Source organism: Typopeltis vanoorti, chromosome 26 (assembly GCF_054136105.1).
Source record: "Typopeltis vanoorti isolate ZY-2024b chromosome 26, IOZ_Tvanoo_1.0, whole genome shotgun sequence".
Lineage (NCBI taxonomy): Eukaryota > Metazoa > Arthropoda > Arachnida > Uropygi > Thelyphonidae > Typopeltis > Typopeltis vanoorti.
The window spans coordinates 8,912,419-8,932,905 of NC_143574.1; the positions used below are offsets into that span (position 1 = coordinate 8,912,419).

Below are 20,487 nucleotides of genomic sequence, written 5' to 3' on the forward strand. Positions count from 1 at the left end.
AAAAATCTCATTTATTCCTTTTTTGTTACCATGTATTACTAGTGTGGAAACAACCACACTAACCACAGACTGAAATTTCAAAACTTTTCAAAAATTTCAAAACTGTTACAAACTGCTTCCTTTATTTTTTATCATGTTTAAAAAGATGACATTTATATGTCATGCTGAAGTACATGCTGCTATTATAAGAAAAAGACCCTGCAGATGATATAGAAATAGTGATATAGCCCTTAAAATTCAATCACAATTACTGATGCCTGAATTTAATGAATTTTAGTGTGGCAGAATCATTTGTGAAGAAGGTAATGGGTTTTCAGACATTATAATAGGATATATTCTTGAAATTAAAACAAAATCTTTTGATGACTGTCATATGCATTTTTCAGCTTGTTAGCATTTTGAATAGTACTGCATTTGAATATTAAATAATCACTTAAAGCTGTGAAAAGTGTCTTTCAAGATGAGAACCAGTAATGCCATTGAATAAATAAAAGGCAACCTACTACAGTGATCAACAATGGTTCTGTAGCTGAGTCCATTTATATAAAACCTGGTTTATTGCCACAAAGAAATGCATGCTTCATCTAACAGTGATAAACTAGTAAATCTGCAAATCATCAGTATTTTTTTGTGTAATATTAAAATAAAAATATTAAACCCTCCGATTAAAGCATTTGTTTTGGAAAAGAAATGCCAAAAGAACATGTTCAATGCTTATCGAATATGCATTTGAAGGAAGCACAAGCACAGATACGAAGAGTTGAGCAATTCAGCTAATTTATGCTGCAGCTTAAAAGACCACATGTAAGCACCACTAATGGCATCATGATGAATAGCTAACATCGGCTGATTAAAAAAAATATTTGAATTAAAATATAAAGGCCAACTGTATTAAAAATATCAATACTCTAAGCAAGATATTTCTTGTGATTTTTATTTTCTGTATAAAACAAGTCAAATCAATAACTTGAGTTAGTTTCCAATTGTGAACAAAATATTAGTTATTGAAAATTATATTTTTTTTAGATTCTTCTTTTGTAAAAATTTCAACCAAAATTATACTTATTTCTAGGTGTGATATGAATGTCTAGAAGATTGATGGAAATTAGAACAATGAGCTACATCAGTAGTATACATGCACTTAAAATGCATTTGGGCTTATCATTTATGTCATGTTCAGCAACCAGGATTAAACACACATTCCATCCAACACTGACAAACAAAACAGCATTGCTTTATTTGGCTTCAGCATCATTTTTCTGGGATGGTCAAGATGTACTAGTTGACTACCAGGAGTGAGCTATTCATAACATACACTAATTACTATACAAACTTAATTAGAAAAATGTACCTAGTTTTGATTTAAAGTTGCAGTACTACATTGCAACTTTCTATCACTCATGTACTCAAATGTTTGGTGCAATTTTATTTTCAATGTTTCAACAGACTTTAGAATGACTGCAATACGATGTGTGATATAAGCTACTTAAAAATTACTCCTATAATTTTCCAACATCTGGTTACCTCTAATTTCTATTTACATCTAAAACTAAAAACATGTTTCAGTATAAGATGAACTTGTCAAATAAAAAAAAAGTGATTTATCTATACCTTTCACCACCAAAATACAAGCTCTCTGATCAGCTTGCATCTGAATTGACTTAAGACTGATTTAGCATATGCACTAGTTACCTCTTGCTGTGTTAAAGCATATCACTATAATGCAGAAAAACAGCAATGAGCAGATTACAGAGGCTTTATATATTTTTATGTTTCTTCTTGCATCGTAGGTTAGCTTTTCTTAAACTGTTGGATGTCTACAGATTAAGTTAGAATGTGTTAAACTTGTACTGTTAGTGACTAACATAGTAAGTGAAAAGGTCTACTTTCTTATGAATGAATAACGCTTTAAGTTGTAATTAGCATAAGTTTTAAATAAAGTATGTTCTCTTGCATCTCCCCCTCTCTCTCTCTCTCTCTTCACCCCTTCATATATATATATATATATATATCTTAACTGTATGGTAGTACAGCCAATAGATTCATGGCATTTCCCTCCATTCTGACTTTTAAAAGTAGAGGGGAATGTTTCATGATCTCTCGCTAAACAAAATAGCAATACAAATATTTGAAACTTTACATAACGATTTAATGACACCACCAGAGAAGGAATGATGGTTTTCCTATTGGAATGTACATATTATTAAAAGCCCATTTAACAAATGCACCAGTATACACAAATTATACAAGTCAAAATACAGTCATGGCAAATAAGTACAAGATCTGAAGGACTTTTGTGACCTTTTTTTTCCTTACCATTTTAAACACCTTATGAGGGTGTATTTGTGAGATGAAACATATGCATTAATACTTGCTCGTCTGTGAGGGAGGACACTGCACATTGAGATAACAAATACTTATCAGCTTGTCTCTTTGTCCCGTACTTCACGTCCACTGCTGCATTCTTTCCTTGTAGCATCACGAATGGATGAAAGAGTTTTATGAAACCAGGTATTTCTGGATGATTGAAGTTCATTTAGAGCGGCATTTAGCTGATGTGTTAAATCCTGATACACACACACCAAAAAACAAATAAACAAATTAAAAAAAAAAAATAAATTTAGTTCTTTTGTAGAAATTTTTTTCAGTATATACAAAAATTTGGTAAAATTTATATTACTTAGACATGCTGAAAAGTAATTCCTTTAGATTTTATTTTTCTTTATTTCACTGAAATGTATTATTTCTAAATATAATCACCTCTGTGATACACACACATCCACAAATAGAAAGCTCACTTACATAAGGGAAACAGGATGCACTATTCCAATCAGAAAAGACGAACACAAACGATACATTAAATACCTCCACTATGGTAAAACAGGCCTATCAGACCAATGCACTCCAAATATGCCACAGAATCGACTGGAAAGGCACCAAATCCTTACACCACACCAAAACCTGGTTTGAGAGAAAATTCAAAGAAGCTTGTGAAATGCTAAAACGTTATCCAAACCTGAACAAAAATGATGGATTAGTCATTCCATGAATGTGAAGGACCCATCTGCAACCCTTATAACCAGAACAAGCCCAGAAGAAAATCTTGATAGGAGAGGACTTTAGAAATGTTTAATGTAGTTCGTTTTTAATTTATTTCTATTTTAATTTTTTGTTTTATTTAATTTTTTTTCCCACAAGAGGTCAGGCTAGGTTAAAAGGTTAAGCATTTAGATTCATTTTACTTTTGTATAGTGCAGTGTCATGTAGCTTGCATCTTATACATATTTTTCCTGATGATGACCTCAATACAGAAGTCGAAATGTAGAATGTTACTTTCCTAATGTAAGTAAAGTAATCATTCTAACACGTGTGTTGTGTCTCCATAAATTCTTCATTATAAACAAAGTTCAGGTAGTTCATACATTCACAATTAGAGAATTAAGAGCTTTTTGGTTTACAGAACCACTGCCACCATTGTCTTCAGTGATCTTCATTGCCATCTTGACATCACCTGGCATGAAGGAAAGGCCCTTCAAATGTTTTTTTTTTTTTTTTTTTTTATATTAAATTTTGGGAAGAACTGGAGTCAACTCTAGGCTTAAGGCAGTAAAACTGATATGGTGAATGTTGGTCAGTTGTTTTGCATACTTGTGTAACAGATTGCACAATATTGTATTGGAAGAAAAGCGGCTACATATGAGGATATACTTTTTAAATATATGCTTCCAATTTTTGCAATTTCAATTCAGCAATCATTTATTGTACAATGAAACCTGTGGAAAATTCATGACTAAACAAACACACGTAATAACCACAGTAATAAGTTTTAATAAGTAAATATTTCATCCTAAGTATCAAAGGACATCGTCAGTACAGTTAATTCAAACAATACTAGGAATAACATACAGTTAGGGTGCATGACTACAATGAAATCCCAATATGCATGCAATAGCGTGTTATAGAATTAAATTAAAATATATTTGGAGGAAAAAAAAAAAATAGATTACATTAAAATAAGATAACATATATAAAAAATTATCATTTTACACAATTTTGTATGACAATTTCCCATACTTTAGGAATAGCAAGAACGTCATTACAGTTTAGATTTGGTCTGTGAAGTAGGGCTTCAGCACTTTCTTTACATAAACGTTCATGCTTATATAAAGATCTATGTAGAAGTTTAGTCTTTTTCCAATGGATCCTATGGTTTGGGTTTTGAACTCTGTGTTGTGCAAGGCCAGATTTCTGCAGTTTGATAAGACGGATATGGTATTGATGTTCCGAAATGCGTTCATGAACAAATCTACCTGTTTGTCCATAGTAAGACAATTTACAGGAGCATGTGCTCTGGTTACTAGTAGCAAGTTTGTATTTCTTCATAATTTTTGAAAGACGTTCGGAGATGTCTTTGACATAAGGTATGGGATTCCTACGGGCTTGTTCTTGTATAGGTTGATGTGTGGGGAAGTGACTGATGGTTTTTTTGAGTTGTTTTAAGATTGTATCTATTTAGTATGGTTGTATTTTTGATTATTTCCAATTCTTTGTTTAGAGATTCTTCAGAGGAGCAGAATCTGTGTGCTCTGGTTACTTATGATTTAATGATGCATGCAAAATTTTTGAGATGAATGATGAGCAGAAGAATTGTGAATGTAGTGACTGAAAATGTCAGCTTATGATAGACAAAAGTGGAAATGACCATCTTCTTTTCTTTGGATGTGTAAATCCAGAAAGGAGATACTCGTAAAGATTCTTTTTCTAGCGTCAATTTGATGCGAGACGAAGAAGGTTTATTTTATCTAGAAACAGGTGTAGTTCTTGCTCAGAATGACCACAGACAGCAAAGACGTCATCAACATATTGTAGCCAAATTTTTGGTTTGGGTTTAAACATGAAAATTTTTTCTTCAAGATATTCTAGAAATAGGTTGGCTAAGTTTGGTGATAAAGGAGACCCCATTGCTGTTCCTTCCTCTTGCTTGTAAATTTACTCTTTCCAAGTGAAGTAACCAGACATAATAACAAATTTGAATAATTCAACAATATCAAATGGAAATTTTTGATCTGTTCATGAACGCATTTCGGAACATCAAGACCATATCCGTCTTATCAAACCGCAGAAATCTAGCCTCGCACAACACGGAATTCAAAACTCAAATCATAGGATCCATTGGAAAAAGACCAAACTTCTACATAGATCTTCATATAAACATGAACATTTATATAAAGAAAGTGCTGAAGCCCTACTTTGCAGACCAAATCTAAACTGTAATGACGTTCTTGCTAATCCTAAAGTAGGAAATTGACATACAAAATTGTGTAAAATAATAATTTTTTATATATGTTATCTTATTTTAATGTAATCTATTTTTTCCCCCCTCCATATATATTTTAATTTAATTCTATAACACACTACTGACTGCATGCATATTGGGATTCCATTGTAATCATGCACCCTAACTGTACGTTATTCCTAGTATTGTTTGAATTAACTGTACTGATGATGTCCTTTGATACTCAGGATGAAATATTTACTTATTAAAACTTATTACGGTGGTTATTATGTGTGTTTGTTTAGTCAATTCAGCAATCAGACTTAGTAGGATGAATTATGAAGGCATAATTTCTATTCAAGAAAACAACTAGGTTGAAACTGGAATTATGGGCAAAGCAACTAAAGGTAGGATGGAAAAACTGGTTTTCAGAGTTTCCACTTTTGTATGAAACTAGCTGACTCACTTTCAACAGAAAAGTCCTTGTGATAGCTCATTGCAACTGAACTATGAAGGTGCCCTAGAAGGTAGTGAGCATGATTGCACCAGAATTTCAATGAAGTGATGTGCCCAGTTTGCAATCACACTGATAACAGGAAAATATTTGTGGTCCTCCCTTTCATATTGTAGTAACTGTTAGAAAATGCTTTCCCACTCCTGTTTAATTTCTCATTGAGCATTCGGAAGAACCCACCAAACACAACTTTTGGTACACAGTGGGTGTACCAAAAGTGGGTTTTCTTTGCGACTCCTGTTATGCTATCTGTAATTCAAATTCAGTCTGCACTACAGACAGATATAGCTTGATGGTTATCAGTGTTGATGTTTGCATATTGATCTCCATAAACAAATTTCGTTTGTTGATGGAGTGGTCTACTAATAAGTGGTAGAATATTTTCTATGTTCAGAAATTATCTTCTTCTGTTTGACCTGCAAATGATACTATAATTCAGAGATCAAACTCGACTGGCACAACCGTGAAATTTCACAAAGTGGTAAACTGCAATGAATGAGTGCAGTTTAGTCCATACTGTTGCATTAGTTTTCTCTGAAAAAAGATTTCAGATTTTCCTCACTAAAATAATTTTGGTAGAACAAAGCAATAAAGCATCACATAACTTTTGGATCAAAAGAAACATTTACATAAGGAGCACTTAAAGTCAAAGCTGGATAACTGGGAGAAGACCTCCATGTAGCCTTTTTAAGGAAAGCAGAGAACTGACTAGGGCTTATGACCTAAAGTCCAAACTCACCTTCTTGTGGTGCATCCCATTAGTAGGTATCTATTAATGCATAATGAATGAATGAGGAAGGGTTGGCAATTTGGGATTTAGCTGGTTAAACTGTATTCTTATTGATTAAACCAAAATAACATGACAGAATTTTCAGCTGGGCATTGCCTGATTAAACAAGGCCTCTATTGTTTTCATTAGGGAACTATGGCAAAGAACAAAAAGTCAGCTACTGGAACAAATCCCAACTTAACAAGAGTAGAATTAAAGCTCATCATTTAATCATTATCAACATAAAAAGCATAAATAGAAAAGAAATGAAACTAGCAGAAGAAATGGATAAGTATCAGATTAATGCAACAGATGTTTACTGAAACAAAGACAAAAGTATGCAAGATCTTTCTAAGCAGCAAATATTATTATTATTATTATTTTTATTATTATTTGACACCTCCAGGGAGTCCAAAGACTCATTGAGGGAGAGTGTGCCAACAGCATCGAACGATTGGTCCCCTTCCAACTACTAACCGCGCTCAAACTTACTTAACTGAGCCATTAGTAGCAGAGGCTCTACCGATCGACCAATATTCCAGATAACAATCAAGGAAAAGAAGGAGTAGCTATAGTATTCAATAATAAATATGAGGAATTGGACAATGAGACTTCTTTGTGCATATCGTCCCCAGAAAGTTCTACTAATGAAGAAGTGGAAGAATTTTTCTAGGCATTAGAGAAGGCAACTGATACAAAGAAAAAGGAAACGTTGGTCCTTATTGGAGATCTAAACAGCATAATAGGATATGATTACCAGACACAGAAATGTTCTGGAAAAATTTACAGAAAATTGCAAAGTTAATAACAGTGCTGGATTTCTGCTCAGGAAATGAACTAGTTATTATTAACACTACGTTCCAACATAAAAATGTGCACAAACTCGCACAGAGAGAAGATGCATGAAATAAGAAAAGTCCTATGTACTGGACAGTTGAGATATCTTGCTTTGACAGATGTGGTTGTTTGTTGAAGAAAAGGATGATGTTTCTGGTGAGAACCAGATGCCCATCCCTATGTATCAGGATTCTTCTTATGGCTGTTACTCCTTAGTCCTTGATTTTTGAGCATATCTCTTCATCGGAAACATCAAGGAAGTCCCACTTTGATATTGTGCCTGTTGAAAAGTTTAAAGTTTTGTGGGATGTAACTGGTATTTCCCCAATAGATGTTGCATGGAGTAATTTTTTTTATTGTGCTACTGTAGCTACTTCAATAAGGATATCTCCTAAACAAGTTTCTTTACAGATTTTGGAGATGAATTTTAAATAGCCCTTTTAAACCCTTCTGGATGAAAAGGGTGACATTTTTCCAATTGGACATTTACCTGTAAGGTTAAGAACAATGGTGTATTTATTGCAGCTTCTGATGTTTTTTGTTTCTTACTTTGTTCTCTGTTGATGATAATATGATTTCTGAACTTGTTTGGGGCTTGTTGAGGGTCCTGATAAAGAAAAGGATGAAGTGTTCATTCTCAGGAGAAGTTTAATTCAGCATCAGAGCAAACCCACCTAACTATGGACCCACAAATGGATGTTTACTCTCTGACAAGCAATGACTGCATTCAAGAGTGGAATGCCAGGGATACCCCAGTGCTATATGAGCACCACACCAAGCCTTGGGCTCTGTTTCTGAACCATGGGGAAAGTGGCTTACTGCAATATCCTTGACCCCTGCAGGCAAGCTGATTGATCCTGGCCAGGACACCCAGGACTGCACATCTTGCTGAAGCAGAGACCAGAGCAATGAAAGACTAATATGATCCCCCTCCCCACCCATAGATGTCCACAGATGGCATTGCACTGCATGGCAAACATGGTGTTGAATTCCAGTGATGATGGTCTGAAAGACTCAGGAGAAGTAGAGCAAAGAATACAAGAAATAAAGCATAGACAGAATAAGAATGTAAAGGGTCAGTTCTATTACTCGGAGGTCTCCTCCACCACAAACAGGTGCCCACATAGAGGGGCACAAAGTGGGGAGAGAGAAGAGATAGAATTGTTTTTGGGAGGTAATGTTAGAATGAGCAGGATTTTAATAGTGCCAAAATGAACATCTGAGGTGCATTCAACACTAGCCATTGAACCAACTCAGTAGTATACACAATGAAAATCCCACTGAATACTAATGGGATTTCATTGGCTAACCGGATTAATGGTCACAAATCACTGCAGGTAGATTTTCTAACATATACAGTTTATACTTAATGATAATGAAATCTCATATCAATGATATTTATGTCTGACAAATGCACATTATCCATGCTATTTTGATCATTTCAGATGAAATGAAGATGGGAAGCTTAGTACAAACACTTTCTCAGTCCCCCACCCTCCCAAATGATAAGCAGACCAAATGCTTTGTATATAAAAAACATTTTTATTGTATCTGTGTTGTTACCATCAGGTCTAGTCAGCTTAACTCACAAGACCTGGCTTTGAATGCAGTACTAGTAAGGACATTATGTGGGATTTGCTAGTTATCTTAAGCTGAGAACAGAAAGATGAGTTATGTGAGTACAAAAGATAAAATTTTTTTGATGAACATGAATGATCCAAATAAATTCTCCAGTGAAATAACAGTATTATTCATAACCCAGTTTCTTGTATATAAAAATAATCTATCATAATTAAAAAAACAAGAACTAGGAATAGTCAAGTAACCTGTAACTTATTTAATAAAAAATTAATAACACTCACTCTAACCAAAAATGATTATTAGGTGCATTTCATTTCTTGTGTAGTGGCACTGTTCTACTGTTTATTATCACAGCTGAACCTATATCTATTTTGGTATATGTGTACTGTAGATATAATTTTGTTTTGGATAATTTGCCATAAGAACCTATGTATTCTGTTGGTATAAAAAAAGCTCTCTGATTAGAAAAACCTGAGCTTTTAAATCCCATTTAGGATGCAAAAAATCTTTATCAGGGCTTTTCAACTGAAGATGAGTTGGCCAGTTGCATATGGAGACAAGAGGGGTTTTTCCTTTGAGAAGCTCAGATTTCTCATCCCCCAATGCAGGCAAACCAGGCAGAAGAACATGCAACTTACAACACAGCAGACAATGAAGATAGGATTAACTGCCCTATCATAAAGCAGTAGGTTTTTAAGAAAAGAAATTGTTTGGCCATGAAAGACCATTGAGCCTAACATGAATTGGAAGATGAGATCGAAAAAGTGATTTAAAAAAAAAAAAAATCAATTGAAATTGTTTTGGCAATAAAAATGGTATATACATATATAGTGAAAACAGAAAAAAAAAAGTTGCTTATAATTTCATTAAATGAATTTTAAGCAAATTATTTTGCATAAAAATAGAATTATAATGGGAACAGAAAACTGTTCATACGTAGTACTCACTTAAGATTAGTTTAGCAATAAAATTCACAGCACATATGCGTGCGTATTATATGTGTATGCACGCACACAGTGAAAACAAATATGTCAGGCTAGCATGTGCTAATAACTGCTTACATTTATTATTATTTTTTTTTTTAAATGTAACTCCCACCTACAAAAGGTTGAGAACCTGTGGTACATTATTGCACCATGACTGGGCTAAGGATGTTTTCTATTTTTATTACAAATTTTTTTGTATTCTTATTCATTTTTACTGGTCTGGAAATCCTACTATAGAGACCAAACTTGGTTTGGCAGGGTGGTAGTCTCACAGTGGATGATAAAATTCATCTCCTGCCTAAAGATGATCAAAACATCCATGGGACATGAATATGCTCTCCAAGCAACAGGCTGTAGATACAAATCCCATCATGTGCATGGATGTTTGCAATTCTTATTATATACAGTACAATTTGAAACTGTTCAGAAAACTCTATCGAGTAGCTAAAACTTTCATAAAAACGTGATGTATGTAAATGTTGTTCAATTCTGTTCTGAAAGGAATCATTAATATTAGTTTTAATCATTTTGGCAATAAAAATGATTCACTTTTAACCAAAATGAAACCAGAAACCACCTGGACATACTATACCATATGACCTAAAAATGAGAGCTTATTAAATTCCTTCCAGCAAGAGTAGTTATTGATATATATATATATATATATATATATATATTTTAGAGAATAAATTTTAAATGACTTTAAACCGAGATAAAATATTAAATTTTAATGATAATGATACAACTAGTTTCAGCCTTTTACAACCTTCTTCAGGTATCCAGGTAGAACACAGTGATAAAAAATTGAAGTTACAAAAAACTGAGAATTACAGGCAAAAAATGCAATACACAATTGATACAAAAACGTTGTATTTTTCAAGTTGTTCTATCTAACGTGCTATTGTTTGTTGTATGCGTGCCTGCAGGTTCTCGTGAGCGCCAGTATTGAACAACTGCAGTATGGCTATCAGGGATGTTATAACTCAAATTGCTGTTCAAATGTTCAGGATTAAGGAGGATTTCTCTGGGCTCCACGATTTTTCTTTCAAACTCATCACTACAGCGAAAAATGTGTTTGGATTTATCCCAGCAAACTGAGTGACTCTGTAGATCATCAGGAGGGTTATTAGAGAAAAGAACATGACTGGATAGCGCAGAAGCATGTAATCTTTTATAGGAGATGTCTCTCTTATGCTCCTCAATATGCAGTTCAACAGATTTGTTAGTCTGAGTTATACTGCGTATTGAGGAGTATAAGAGAGACATCTCCTATAAAAGATTACATGCATCTGCACTATCCAGTCACGTTCTTTTCTCTAATAACCCTCATGATGACCTACAGAGTCACTCAGTTTGCTGGGATAAATCTGAAAACAGAAAATAAAGTGCTAAGCTTGAGATTACCATACTTATGATTTTTAATGCACTTTCCTGGCAGAAATGAAGACAACTTTCGACAATAGACACTTTATATGGTCAAGTTTAACCACCTGACGTACATGCATGGTAAAGGGTATTTCCCCTAATGTAAATTCGCTACTTATAACTACATGCACAACATGGGCAGACGCAAATTTAACAAAGATAAAATATGATTTTTAAGTCGCGCGATGAAAAATATATGAAAAGATAAAGGGTTACTACAATTTGTAGACAGTGTTATATCGAAACCGTGTTGTACAAGTACTGCGTTACATGAGGGTTACTACAATTTGTAGACTGCGTTATATCGAAACTGCGTTATACGAGGGTTACCTGTAATATCAAAACTTTGTCCACTGCAAATTGTTCAATTGAAACAAAAATTGGAATGGATTGCTAAATTTTTTGTTAGGATTCCAAATTTCAGTAAGATCCATTAAGTCAGTACTAGAATGACTTGGATACAAATGAATGGATAAAATGAATATAGAATATGTGCGTATGTGTTTACATTCTTTATTGCAAATTTTAAAATATGATTTGTCATGTGTTATGTACCCACTGCTAATAAAGACTACATCAGAATAAGCAACTGTATAAACATGTGTACACTACATGTTTATATAATGAGAAAAGCTTTTTAAAACACTATGATCATATGGGGGGGAGTAAACTGAACATTATACATATTCAATAACCTAAGTTCAAAGTCAGCAGTTAGAATTGAAGGAAATACAGCAAGATGATTTGATGTAAAAGCAAGAGTAAGACAAGGATGCACATTATTTCCAATCTTATTCATTATCTACAGTTTATGGATCAAATGAAAGCAAGTGGCATTAAACTTGATGCTACAACTGGAGATATCAAACTTAATTCTTTACTTTATGCAGATCAGTGGCAGCTTGTACATAAGCACTGCGACTTGCAGCACCCCCAAGAAAAAAAGGAAAAAATTAAATTTTGTTTGTGTTTATAAATAATAGCAATGCATACAATATTATATAAATGCAATACAACATGTTAAAGCTTATGTTTTGACATTGATTGTATAGTTAATAATTGGAATTGTTCGACTAACGCTTTAGATTATGAAACAAATGCACTGCGATCTAATGGGATGTCGAAATTATCACGTTCGGTCAGTTATGGCTAGATTCACCGATATTTGAGATAAATTGTATGCTTTTGTGTGTTATTTCTGTGAGATACAAAACTTTTATTATTGGTGTGTTTGTGGTAAGGGTGAAATATTTTTGGCAAATCTTATTTTATTCTGTTAAAATAATATAATTATTTGTTTAGTATAGATACAAGGCTGAATTATGACGAGTGTCACTGTTGAAAATATGAAAAGAATTATTATATTTTCTTAATTATCGTTACACCAAACAAATACACTGCGATCTAACGCAGTGTCAGAATTATCACGTTCAGTCAGTTTCGGCTAGACTCGCCGATATTCGTTTGTACTTGTCATTGCACATAACAAGTAAATCTGACACTGCTCAATGAGCAGTGTCGTTACAGATAAATTGTATGCTTGCACGCGTTACTTCTGGGAGATACGAAATTTTTATTATTGGTGTGTGTTTGTGGTGAGGGTGAAATATTTTTATTGAAAAATTTTGTCAAGGCAAAAATAGAAGAATGGATTTTATTTTTAAATAATATTTTTTATAAAGCAGATTTTTTTTTAATATGTAAATTAACTTATTAATAAATTGGTTACTGATTAGGAAAAAATGAATTATTTTTCTTATTTTGTATATGCAGCACCCCTACTTAAAATTTTCACTGGCCGCCACTGATGCTGATGATGTGGTACTCCTAAAAATACCAATGCAAGTCTCCAGAATAATCTATCTAAATTGCATGATAGCTATAATAGCAATAAAAGGACAACAACTATGAAAATAGACAGGAACATAGAAAACTTCAGGTGCATTCTCAATGGAGAACCTACAGAACAAGTAAAATATTTCAGCCATTCAGGAATAGTTTTTTGTAAGATGGCAAATTAAATTTAGAAATGTACAACAGGATAAGCACAGTTAGTGTGATGGGGAACCAACTGAATAAGTTTATAAAGATTAAGAGAGAAATTAGCCAAAACACAAAACTAGCAGTATACAGTGTTCACACCAGTTTAAAGTTATGGATCTGAGGATTGTATTAGAAATAAAACAATTGATTAAAGACTAGACACCATAGATATGAGAGTTCTGAGAAAAATAAGAGACCTGAACAGATGGCATCAATGGCATAATCATATTAAAAATGAAGACATTAAGAAAGAACTTGACATTTTTTTTTTCATTCAAGAATGTTTGATCTAAGGTGATATTGGCCACTTAAACAGAATAGAGAGGAAAGTTAGCAAAATGGTTGTTTGATGCCAAGATAGCAAGTAACAGACCCAGAGGAAGACCAAGGTCTTGGTGAAGTGATTCAGTTAAATCTGTCTTAGAAGAATGAAATGCTAGATACAACAATATTGGAGTGCTGACAAGTAATAGGCTAATTTTGAGGAAAATTGTTGATAGGAGATTAATAATGTGAACTTAATCATGTAGTGCTATCATAATAGCCTGAACATCTCGATAGGTACATATCAGGAAATTGATGGTGATTGTGTATACCAAAATAAAGAATATAAATATAATAAGGTATCATATCTGCGTAAGTGAAGAACAATGGTGTGAAAAAGCAAACTGGCCCACTCTTCCTTCAGAGTGACGATAAAGCCTTGTTTGTTTTCTTGAGGAGAATTTTGAGCAACAATACATCTCTCTTTATGGTTCCAAATGTGTTCTATGCAAATGGGATATGGGAAGCTTGCTGGCCACTCAATTCGATTAATATCTTCAGTCTCCAGAAGTAATATGTGCTGTGTGCTGTGGCGATGTGCTGTGGCAATGTCATCTATAAAATTAATTCTAAAAACATTTGAACATGATGTCAAATAACTTCATTTCAATATCGTTCACCAGTCATAGTCCCCTTTTTTACAGCGCTTGTAGCTCGGTGCACCCATTAAGCATGATGCCTCCCCCCACACTATGACCTGAGCACCGTCATATCTATACCTTTCAAGAACATTCTTGCAATCGTAAGCAATACCACTTTCACGCCAGATCAAGTGTCGCTAGAATCGAAGGAAAGACTAAAATGACTCATCTGTAAAGAATACATGAGACCATTGGTGTCATGCTCAATTTTTATGGATACAAGACAACTGAAAATGTGCTCTACGATGAGCTGTGGATGAAGGGATGCAGACCACAGGCCTTCGGGCATTTAGGCCTACTTCAGTCTGTTGAGATATCTGTGTACATGTGCTTGAATGGAGCCAACTCACAAGCTGACCTGCTGTGGTGTTTTGTTTTGGTGATTATATTTTGCTGTTGTAAACAAAAATCTGTCTTCATGCTCTGTGGTAGAATGAGGGTGACCTCTTAACAAACATCTGGAACACATTCCACTGGTTTGAAATGCTGCCCAGAGCCTGGATACATCATTATGTGAGATTCCAAACTCTCTGTCAATATTAGTAATTCTGTGGCCTTCAAGTTTTTCAATAATTATTCCCTGTGCAAAATCAACTAGATGTCTTTGAGACATTACAAGATATCCAAGTTTTCAACTTTATTCCTTCATGAAAAGAGCTTCCTTCACAATTCACTTAGTGATGCCTTTTGCCTTTTATCCTGTTGAGGCTACCACATTACTACTTTGCACACAATTCGAAAATTTGAATGTGTACCTGCTTTCTATTCAAAACTGTCAATTATACAAATTGCCACAAACTGATTTGTCTCAATTTAAGGTTGTAATCTTCAGACATAGTGTTTGTCTTTAGATTTTGGACACCAGTGTATATAGGATTAACCCACTAGATACTATGGCTAGTATTGTCAATTCCAAGTTGAACAAGGTCAGATTTATGAGGTTTGATAAGCCAGATACAGTTTCGATGTCATGAGATGCATTTCCTAACTAATCTTCCTTTTTGACCATAATAAGACAAGTTGCAAACTTGGTAAACACTAAGTAGAATCATTGGTTAAAGTTTCTCTTTTAGAGATGGTAAGAGATTCTGAATTTGATGAGTGGTTTGAAGATAGCAATCAGCTGGAATCTCAATTTTGTTTTCAAAGTTCATCGTTGTTGTTCTTAACTTACACTGATGATATTTTACAATATTTAAGATGAACTATTTGCAATGTTGTTGTCTTGTCCTTTCAAGAGTCTTAGATGTTTCTGTGTGCTCCTTGGGGGGGTGAAGTCCGACCACACCTCCTTGCGGCCCCTCTGGACCCTTGAAGCTCTTGACCAAATTTCTTAAGGTCCGATTTCAAGGTGACTAACGTGGCAACGGCATCCAATTTTCCAATGAAGAGTCATAGAAAGATCAACTATTTGTAATAAATGATATATATATTTTTGATGTGGTATACATGTGTTTATATAATTATGGAAGCTCCACGGTCTCATATTGTACAAGAGAGAATAAACAATTGTTCAGCATGCTGATCACCGATAATAAAGAGGCATCGCTACTTTAATGATACTTGATATACAAATACACCCTCAGTCCAAAAAGAAACAGAACTTTTGATAGAAAATAAAACACAGGCCAATTATAATTATTCAAATCATTTATTTCAATCAATATACTCTCCCTCAGCTTCGATACAGAATTTGGCACAATCAATTAATTCGTTAAATGAGTTTTTTATATCAGTTTTTGGGATACTGTTGAGGGTCGTGGTTACTGTGCTTGAACGTTTTCAATGGTGTCGTATCGCTTTCCTTTCATTGGCAAATGAAGTGGGGAAGAGAAAGAAGTCACAGGGTGCTAAATCAGTGAATACGGCGAGTGATCCAACATACAAACTTGGTTTTTGCCCAGAAACTGTCTCACAATGTTCGAACGATGAGATATGGTGCATTATCGTGCAAAAGTGATCAGCTGCCATCATGATATTCATGCTGTATGTGACGAATTCTCGCTATCAATCGCTTCAAAACTTTGAGATAAAACTTGACCTTGACTGTTTGGCCAAGCGGAACGAATTCTTTGTGGATAATGCTTTTGGAATCATAGAAACAAATCAGCATTGTCTTTACTTTTGACTTCTCCAAGCGACTTTATTTCTGATGCCCCTCTTCTGGCAGTCTCCACTCTGGTGCTTTGTTTCAGGCTCATACTCAAAAACACCATATTTTGTCACCAGTAACGATCTTTTCCAGGAGGTTTGAGTCCTTACGAGCGGTTTAATGAGGTCCTTGCAGTGTTCAATTCAATACATTTTTTGGTCAACTTGTGGGGAAAAAATTGCAAATTCAATATACGAAGACCCAAACTCTCGGTCAAAATGTTGTGCACAGTTGATTTTGGAATCCCCAATTCATCTTCAATCAATCTCACGGATGATTTCATGAGATTGATTGATTATATTTCTTTCACGCACTTTTTGGATGTTAACTTCGCTCAGTACAGTTTTTGGATGGCCCGGCTTTTCGTCATTCTCAAGCATCTCATGACCACTTTGAAATCGCTTAAACCACTCGTAAACTTGAGTAGGGGATAAGCATTCATCACCATATGCTTTTTTGAAGCATTTGATGCATTTCAGTAAAATCTTTACCAAGTTTAACACAAAAGTCAATCGCAGTTCTCTGTTTGAAACTCATTTTCCAACTGTTTGTCAAAACACACTGTCACTATAACACAGATTCTAATGAAACAAATATCATAAACAGTTGACACAACACTAATGAAGGGTGCCGCTGTCAAAAACAAAAAGATACAACAGGTGGTGCCACTAGTTTCTTCTATTTTCGAAAAGTTCGGTTTCTTTTTGGACAGAGGGTGTATATAAAAACATACACATTATATGCATTTATGCATGGCATTCAAACTTATAGTTCAGAAGATCTTATCTATCTTCTGAACTATAAGTTTGTTTATATTTATTTATTTATTTAAGTAAGGCTACTAACTTATTTTTATTGCAATAGATAATGGAATGCCCAAATAAGGTTAAATAATATTATTACCTGATTTTTACACTCTGCTTCTACCAAGGCCAGCTTGGTCTGAGCTAATTCTAACTCTAATTCTCTTGCTTGTCTTTCAGCATCCTGAAGCTGAGCATCACTGTCTTCTGGAGGTCCCTGTTTATCCTTGTTCAAATGCAAGCCAGGTTTGTAGCTGTCCAGCAGCCTTGAACAGTGTTCACAAGTCTGTATCTCAGCCTAGAAGGGGGTTCATGCTGATAAACTAAAATACTGCATTGTGAAAGCAAAATTTGTTTATTGTGTTGTATTGTATTATACACATTTTTATGCATTATGGCCAATTTAAACAGCTTAAACTATGCAGGTTGCAAAACAAATGATAATAAGTTTCCATTTTTTTTTTGTTTTTTGAAACGAGTATTTTTTCTATGTAGTAAGGGAAAATAGGCGCGTGTGTGTGTATATATATATGTGTGTGTATTGATACATACATTTGATACAATTCAATCATAACATGGAGTTGCAATACTAATATTATTTATGTCCAAGACCTTATGCAATAAAAACCCAACCTAACTAATGCTTAAGAGAGAGTGCAAAGGATCAAATGTGTTTTACATTTGCAATAATGGTATAAAAAATGGTACCATATTGGTATAAAAGAAAGGATTCAAAGCTCTTTGAAGAAAATATTTGTTTTAATTTACAGAATTGCTTTTATAATGTAATGCTCCTTAAATTAAGAAAAGGGATGTGTGTGTGTGTGTGTATAAATACTAAAATTTAATAAAAATATAAGCACTTTTATTTGAAGTATTTATATAAAAATAATTTTAAAATGAAAACAGGTCAATTCTTCATAACAAGCACTTAATTTGACTTTTACAGCAATTACAGATATAAAACAATTACTGCATGTGTATCTGTTGAACTAAATGGGAAAAAGCATCATGAATTTATACATACATATTTAAAATCTAAATTTTTTTTCAGTGATTTTTTTTTTGCTTAACTTACAAGCTTATAAGTTAAGTTTCATTGATAATGTTTACATTATCAATGGAAAAAAAAAAAATCACAGTCACCAAAGTAACATGATTGTTGCAGATAGACTGCATTTGGCTTTTGTCAAAAACGACTGATCAATTCCTACATTAGCTACCTTGGAGTACAAAATAAATTATTTAACAAGATGAGAAACATTTTGGTTAGGATTAGAAGTTTATACTTAAGCCTTCTCTTTAAAAAAGTTTCTCAGCTTAAAATTTTGTGTAATTATACTACAGCAGTCATTTTCCAGTACAGAAGTTGTAAGGTAACTTATTATGTATGTGTGTATGTGTGTGTATACACACACATTGGGAAAGGAGTATTCTACTGACATATCTCTTGAAGAGTTGGAGGATGCAGTTATTTGGGAGTACTTGACCTGAAAAGGAATGTTAAGCAGCTACTGCTCTAATTTTAATTGGTCCAACAAAAACTGAAGGAATGATGGTTGGCAGTTCAGCAGAGCAGTGGCCATGGAAATACTTTTGGGAAAGACACAAAGCTGAAGTAGTGAGTTTGTGAGATAAGGGGTTGAAGTTAGTCTGTAAGGGAGGGATCATCTATGAGCTGAACTGCTCTCTTCTGCAGAGCATCGAGAATTTTTATGAGGATTTTATGTGCAATACTTTAAACATGTGAGCAGTATTCTAAGGGTGGGCAGATGGGAGATTTGTATAGTTAGCAGCTACGAAAGCTATTTCAGCAATTATTGATATGTGTTTATGCCAAGAGAAGCTGGATGTAAATGTCAATGCAATGCAAGAGATCTGATCCTATCTGATGATTTGTGTATTACTGAGGGTAAGGTTAAGTGAGCTGAGAACCCTTTTGCGAGAAAAAAGGCATGACTGCATTTTGGTGGCAATGAAGATAACCAGTTATCATTTCCCCATTGAAGGGTGGTATGGAGATCAGCATTTATGGCACAGGTTGAAGATGATCTTACAGCTTTGGATGTTTGAGCATTGCACGGCTTGCTGAATGAGTAGGATGAATGGAGTGTACTATTATCAGCAATGCTGTGGATGGGATCAGTGGTGAATGAGAGTAAGTCATACGTCATTTATGTATATTAGAAAGAAGGTAGGTGACAGAATATAGTTCAAGGCACTACTGCATTGATGGCCAAACTTAAAGAGAGAGAGAGAGAGAGAGCTGTTCACCATGATGATGTGCAGTTAATGACCAGAGAAAGCAGGCTATCCAGTTAGAGGGTGGCAGGTAGACTGAAAGATGGTAATTTGCTAAGTAAGCTTCAGTGTTACACACAATAAAAACCCTGGAAATGCCAAGAATATGTTTCTCTGAACCATTTTAAAGGCACATACATACAGTGGTGAGTGATGTAGGCTAGGAGCTATGAATCTCAATTAGTAGAATCCATACTGGTTGTTGCTGATTAAGTGGTAGATCTCTAGGTAGTGACAATTGGTCAGCAGACTTTTAGCTAATTTTTTATTTTATTTATTTTTTTTTTTATAATAGGTTGATTACAGTGGTGGCCAGTGAAATTTTAAGTGGGGGCACTGTCTATACAAAATAAAAAAAAATAATTATTTTTTTCCTAACCAGTAACCAATTTATTAATAAATTGGTTATTAATTAGGAAAAAAATAATTTTTTTCTTTTATTTTGTATAGGCAGCACCCCCACTTAAAATTTCACTGGCCACCACTGGTTGATTATATGCTTGTTTCTATGATAAGTGGTGGGATAAGTCATACATGAACACGAAAGGTTGTAGAGATGCTATCAGAACCAGAAGACTTTTTAGTGTCCAAGTTGTTTAAGTATTTTTCTGATATCTTTTTGGAAAAGGCATAACACGTTCCATTTCTGATAGTTTATGTGGAGATTTGCCTTGATCATTTATGCAGGAGTTGGAAGAAAAGAGTGATGCCAAGGGAGGCTGGCTTTATCTTCAAGTGGTGTAACAGTGGTGCCATATGAGTAAGAGAGAGAGAGAGAGAGAGGGGGGGGGAATCATAGGTAAGTAGAAGTTGCATCCAGAGGTCTTTGCAAGAAA

General features: G+C 34.2%; 1 protein-coding gene across 1 annotated transcript in view; it reads right to left on the minus strand.

The window, feature by feature from the left end:
* Positions 1 to 47: 47 nt before the first annotated feature.
* LOC150092305 (rab GTPase-activating protein 1-like) overlaps positions 48 to 20,487 on the minus strand; it is a 323,417-nt gene continuing 302,977 nt past the window's right edge. Inside the window, exons 25-26 of the mRNA XM_090414840.1 lie at positions 17,451 to 17,648; positions 48 to 2,567 (exon numbers count right to left, since the gene is read on the minus strand). Coding sequence (XP_090270966.1) covers positions 2,421 to 2,567; positions 17,451 to 17,648 — 345 coding nt within the window. The 3' untranslated portion in view covers positions 48 to 2,420. The remainder of the gene's footprint in view (positions 2,568 to 17,450; positions 17,649 to 20,487) is intronic.